Source organism: Zea mays, unplaced genomic scaffold (assembly GCF_902167145.1).
Source record: "Zea mays cultivar B73 unplaced genomic scaffold, Zm-B73-REFERENCE-NAM-5.0 scaffold_400, whole genome shotgun sequence".
Lineage (NCBI taxonomy): Eukaryota > Viridiplantae > Streptophyta > Magnoliopsida > Poales > Poaceae > Zea > Zea mays.
In genome coordinates this window covers 26169-32200 of record NW_023367037.1, presented here as the reverse complement: position 1 = coordinate 32200, position 6032 = coordinate 26169, and the positions used below count along the sequence as shown (strand labels likewise).

The following is a 6032-nucleotide window of genomic DNA, read 5'->3' as shown; positions in this document are numbered from 1 at the left end:
CCAGAATACTTCTCTATAGGTTCTACCTGCTGTTTCTTTCAGTTCGTTCCGCGCTCGTGTGACCTAGAGCAAATGTGTTTGAGTCGCATCTAGTTGTGCTCCACTAGTCCACTTCCATTTTTGATGAGAATTAGTTCTGCACTGCAGCCTAATCTCAGCTCCTCAAGCCGTCCAATCTCCTGTGTTGTTGACACCACTTAAATTGTGTCATCCAAATGCTAAGTAGTAATATGATTGTTTTCGACATCAGCTGTGGTTAGTTATTGTTCCCATAATTTCAATTAGAGACTGATCAATAGTCCTAATTTTGCTTTTATTTCTTAGCTGTGTGAATAGCTCGAATATGGTATTGCTTTGGATTTGGCAGTAGCTAGCAAGGTTGTTCAGGCTTGAGTAGGTCGATGAAGTGGTTTTGTAGAAGTTTTAAGTCCCCATTTTCTGACCAAAACGGAACTGATGGTGGGGCCAGTCCGATCCCCTTATCAAAGCCAGTAGTCACATAGCAGCAGTAGACCATTCAAGTGCTCAGGTGTCTTTCTCTTTGTGGCTTACAGGCTATCATCAGCACAACACCTTACTCATCTCCTATCTTCTGTTTTAAACTATATTATGTAAATAGTGCAAGCGATGAGTGAAGGGTGACTAATAGGCTTCTTTAATCAGCACTGCAGTATCTTTTGTTGAATTAACCTATACTCACTTCATTTTATTTATATAATACAGTCCATTTAGCAAATTTTGTTTGATGTGCAGTGACATGACCTTGACAGTCAAGATGCTCTTTCAGGTTATTTTCTCCTGAAACCACTTCTTTTGCCATCTCCTAATGTTATGGTCCCAGTTACATCTCCATTCATTGCAGGAGATGGTCCCAGTTACTTTACGTGGTTCTGTTGGACACAATGAAGCCATCCAGATATGCTATTAAAAATTCTGCTAGTCATTATGGCTTTAAACTGTACCATGTCTGTTCTATTTTCAGCTAGGCAGAGCATGTTCTATTTACAGCAGGCCAGCAGACACCAGGCAGTAAGGTGATGTATGAGTCAATTATCAGGTGACAAAATGGTTATGTTTAATCATGCATGTTTTCTTCCTGGCTCTCTATGTTTCTTTGAGGCATTCAACTACTTGTAGTATCAGTGCATCACTGATATGTATATATGTGTTGATGTTCGTCATCCAAGATCAAATACATCCTGCTAGGTCATTACTTGCTAATGTGCATCTGATTTTGCTGTTGCCAGGATGGAAATGTTTTTTGGCAGCTTTCTCAGTGAATCAGTATCACCGCAGAACCTTTTTGGACACCCAGATGTTGAGAGATGCCCATTCCTGAGGAATATCAATGGAGCTACAACCTTTTCCCTCTCATCTGCTTTGCCAGTAGCTGCTCAAGGAGGCAAGGGTCCAATTTTTGAGGAAGGGTCAGGCTTTGAGTCAGCATTCAAGCTTTTCCATGGCCGAGATGGAATAGTTCCCCTTTCAGAAAGATCATATGTATCTGATGAAAACCACAATGAGAGCATTGACGTCAAGTTATATACTTAGTTAGGCTCAATTTAGAGTACACTTATGTAGAGTACACTTATTTATATTGAACCGTCGGAGTTCATACATATGTATCAAGTTATATACTTAGTTAGGCTCAATGTTAGCACAAACAGTTGATGAGCAACTTTAAATTTAGAGTACACTTATGTATGAGTTATTTGACAATGCTTATTTATGAGATATTGAATGTTATTTATCTATATTATATTAATTATAGTGTTATTAAATATATGTGTATGTATTTTTCTCTTTTAAATTATTATAATGTGGTAATTTAAGAATTTACTGCCAAGTAAGTCGTTTCAAATCTTAATAAGACATTTCTCAAAACGTCTAATATCAGTCTCCTAAATAAGACGGTTTTTAAAACGTCCAATATCAGTCTTCTAAATAAGATGGTTTTTCTGTTGCGAGTGTCTATTATTATAGGCTATTCTAGTCAGTTTGAAAAATACTTTCTGACTTATAATGTTCGTATTTTCGACAGTTCTTTCGAAGAAGTGTCTTAAACAAAACCTAATGTAAGACGGTTTATTGGACAAAATGACGTAACAAATTCTTTTTTTAGACGGTTATAAATTAAAAATGTCTTATTTAATATCTTTTAAGACGGTTTATAACCATCTTAAAAACGGATCATCTTTTGCGACTCCATCAAATTTGGACACATCATAAGCGTCTTAATAACTAAAAATTAACCGTCTCATATAACACGATTTGTAGTAGTGAATGTGATCTATGGCAAGGAAACATATGTGGGGCGAGGTTTATGAGCCTCTAGTCGATGATAAATGGCCACACAACCCCCATTTTTTATGAAAATAGCCATGAGCGACCTTGAAAATAGCCATGAGCAACCATTTTCAATAATACTAGAGGCTAACACCTATGGATTTTAGACCAAGAAATGGTCTCCACCAGAAATCCAAGAATGTGATCTATGACAAGGAAACATATGTGGGGTGAGGTGTATGAGCGTCTGGTCGATGATCAATGGCCACACAACCCCCATTTTTGTCGAAAATAGCCATGAACGACCATTTTCAATAATACCGAAGGCTAACACCTACGGATTTTTGACCAAGAAATGGTCTCCACCAGAAATCCAAGAATGTGATCTATGGCAAGGAAACATATGTGGGGTGATGTGTATGAGCCTCTGGTCGATGATCAATGGCCACACAACCCCCATTTTTGTTGAAAATAGCCATGAACGACCATTTTCAATAATACCGAAGGCTAACACCTACGGATTTTTGACCAAGAAATGGTCTCCACTAGAAATCCAAGAATGTGATCTATGGCAAGGAAACATATGTGGGGTGAGGTGTATGAGCGTCTGGTCGATGATCAATGGCCACACAACCCCCATTTTTGTCGAAAATAGCCATGAATGACCATTTACAATAATACCGAAGGCTAACACCTACGGATTTTTGACCAAGAAATGGTCTCCACCAGAAATCCAAGAATGTGATCTATGGAAAGGAAACATATGTGGGGTGAGGTGTACGAGCCTTTGGTCGATGATCAATGGCCACAGAACCCCCATTTTGCCGAAAATAGCCATGAACGACCATTTTCAATAATACCGAAGGCTAACACGTACAAGTTTTTGACCAAGAAATGGTCTCCACCAAAAATCCAAGAATGTGATCTATGGCAAGGAAACATATGTGGGGTGAGGTGTACGAGCCTCTGGTTGATGATCAATGGCCACACAACCCACATTTTGCCGAAAATAGCCATGAATGACCATTTTCAATAATACCGAAGGCTAACACGTACGAGTTTTTAACCAAGAAATGGTTTCCACCAGAAATCCAAGAATGTAATCTATGGCAAGGAAACATATGTGGGGTGAGGTTTATGAGCCTCTAGTCGATGATAAATGGCCACACAACCCCCATTTTTTATGAAAATAGCCATGAGCGACCTTGAAAATAGCCATGAGCGACCATTTTCAATAATACTAGAGGATAACACCTACGGATTTTAGACCAAGAAATGGTCTCCACCAGAAATCCAAGAATGTGATCTATGGCAAGGAAACATATGTGGGGTGAGGTGTATGAGCGTCTGGTCGATGATCAATGGCCACACAACCCCCATTTTTGTCGAAAATAGCCATGAACGACCATTTTCAATAATACCGAAGGCTAACACCTACGGATTTTTGACCAAGAAATGATCTCCACCAGAAATCCAAGAATGTGATCTATGGCAAGGAAACATATGTGGGGTGAGGTGTATGAGCCTCTGGTCGACGATCAATGGCCACACAACCCCCATTTTTGTCGAAAATAGCCATGAATGACCATTTTCAAAAATACCAAAGGCTAACACGTACGGATTTTTGACCAAGAAATGGTCTCCACCAGAAATCCAAGAATGTGATCTATGGAAAGGAAACATATGTGGGGTGAGGTGTACGAGCCTCTGGTCGATAATGAATGGCCACACAACCCCCATTTTGCCGAAAATAGCCATGAACGACCATTTTCAAAAATACCGAAGGCTAACACGTACGAGTTTTTAACCAAGAAATGGTCTCCACCAGAAATCCAAGAATGTGATCTATGGCAAGGAAACATAGGTGGGGCGAGGTTTATGAGCCTCTAGTCGATGATAAATGGCCACACAACCCCCATTTTTTATGAAAATAGCCATGAGCGACCTTGAAAATAGCCATGAGCGACCATTTTCAATAATACTAGAGGCTAACACCTATGGATTTTAGACCAAGAAATGGTCTCCACCAGAAATCCAAGAATGTGATCTATGGCAAGGAAACATATGTGGGGTGAGGTGTATGAGCGTATGGTCGATGATCAATGGCCACACAACCCCCATTTTTGTCGAAAATAGCCATGAACGACCATTTTCAATAATACCGAAGGCTAACACCTACGGATTTTTGACCAAGAAATGGTCTCCACCAGAAATCCAAGAATGTGATCTATGGCAAGGAAACATATGTGGGGTGAGGTGTATGAGCCTCTGGTCGATGATCAATGGCCACACAACCCCCATTTTTGTCGAAAATAGCCATGAACGACCATTTTCAATAATAACGAAGGCTAACACCTACGGATTTTTGACCAAGAAATGGTCTCCACCAGAAATCCAAGAATGTGATCTATGGCAAGGAAACATATGTCGGGTGAGGTGTATGAGCGTCTGGTCGATGATCAATGGCCACACAACCCCCATTTTTGTCGAAAATAGCCATGAATGACCATTTACAATAATAGCGAAGGCTAACACCTACGGATTTTTGACCAAGAAATGGTCTCCACCAGAAATCCAAAAATGTGATCTATGGAAAGGAAACATATGTGGGGTGAGGTGTACGAGCCTCTGGTCGATGATCAATGGCCACAGAACCCCCATTTTGCCGAAAATAGCCATGAACGACCATTTTCAATAATACCGAAGGCTAACACGTACGAGTTTTTGACCAAGAAATGGTCTCCACCAGAAATCCAAGAATGTGATCTATGGCAAGGAAACATATGTGGGGTGAGGTGTATGAGCGTCTGGTCGATGATCAATGGCCACACAACCCCCATTTTTGTCGAAAATAGCCATGAATGACCATTTACAATAATACCGAAGGCTAACACCTACGGATTTTTGACCAAGAAATGGTCTCCACCAGAAATCCAAGAATGTGATCTATGGCAAGGAAACATATGTGGGGTGAGGTGTATGAGCCTCTGGTCGACGATCAATGGCCACACAACCCTAATTTTTATCGAAAATAGCCATGAAAGACCATTTTCAATGACACTGAAGGCTAACACCTACGGATTTTTGACCAAGAAATGGTCTCCACCATAAATCCAAGAATGTGATCTATGGCAAGGAAACATATGTGTAGTGAGGTGTATGAGCCTCTGGTCGAAGATCAATGGCCACACAACCCCCATTTTTGTCGAAAATAGCCATGAATGACCATTTTCAAAAATACCAAAGGCTAACACGTACGGATTTTTGACCAAGAAATGGTCTCCACCAGAAATCCAATAATGTGATCTATGGTAAGGAAACATATGTGGGGTGAGGTGTACGAGCCTCTGGTCGATGATCAATGGCCACACAACCCCCATTTTGCCGAAAATAGCCATGAACGACCATTTTCAATAATACCGAAGGCTAACACGTACGAGTTTTTAACCAAGAAATGGTCTCCACCAGAAATCCAAGAATGTGATCTATGGCAAGGAAACATATGTGGGGTGAGGTTTATGAGCCTCTAGTCGATGATAAATGGCCACACAACCCCCATTTTTTATGAAAATAGCCATGAGCGACCTTGAAAATAGCCATGAGCGACCATTTTCAATAATACTAGAGGATAACACCTACGGATTTTAGACCAAGAAATGGTCTCCACCAGAAATCCAAGAATGTGATCTATGGCAAGGAAACATATGTGGGGTGAGGTGTATGAGCGTCTGGTCGATGATCAATGG

The 6032-nt window shown here is 40.4% G+C and overlaps 1 protein-coding gene across 3 annotated transcripts; it reads left to right on the top strand.

Annotated features, from left to right (window-relative positions):
- Positions 1-433: 433 nt before the first annotated feature.
- Positions 434-1750, top strand: LOC118475075 (uncharacterized). Of its 3 annotated transcripts, XR_004854573.1 has the most exons (3): positions 434-787; positions 983-1057; positions 1248-1570. XR_004854573.1 is itself a non-coding variant. In XM_035963826.1 (2 exons), the coding sequence occupies exons 1-2, from the start codon at positions 1038-1040 to the stop codon at positions 1549-1551; spliced, it is 324 nt and encodes a 107-aa protein (XP_035819719.1). In that variant the 5' UTR covers positions 924-1037; the 3' UTR covers positions 1552-1750. The 3 variants fall into 3 exon arrangements, 2 of the variants coding, with proteins under 2 accessions (XP_035819719.1, XP_035819718.1); XM_035963826.1 differs by lacking the exon at positions 434-787 and having other exon boundaries at positions 924-1057; positions 1248-1750; XM_035963825.1 differs by lacking the exon at positions 434-787 and having other exon boundaries at positions 933-1034.
- The last annotated feature ends 4282 nt before the right edge of the window (positions 1751-6032 follow it).

What these genes read in the sequence shown, in the direction of transcription:
- LOC118475075 (XM_035963825.1), top strand. Translation starts at nt 946, where the DNA reads ATGGCTTTAAACTGTACCATGTCTGTTCTATTTTCAGCTAGGCAGAGC. An exon ending in AGCAGACACCAGGCAGTAAG is followed by an intron (nt 1,035 to 1,247) that starts GTGATGTATGAG and finishes TGCTGTTGCCAG; the next exon opens with GATGGAAATGTTTTTTGGCA.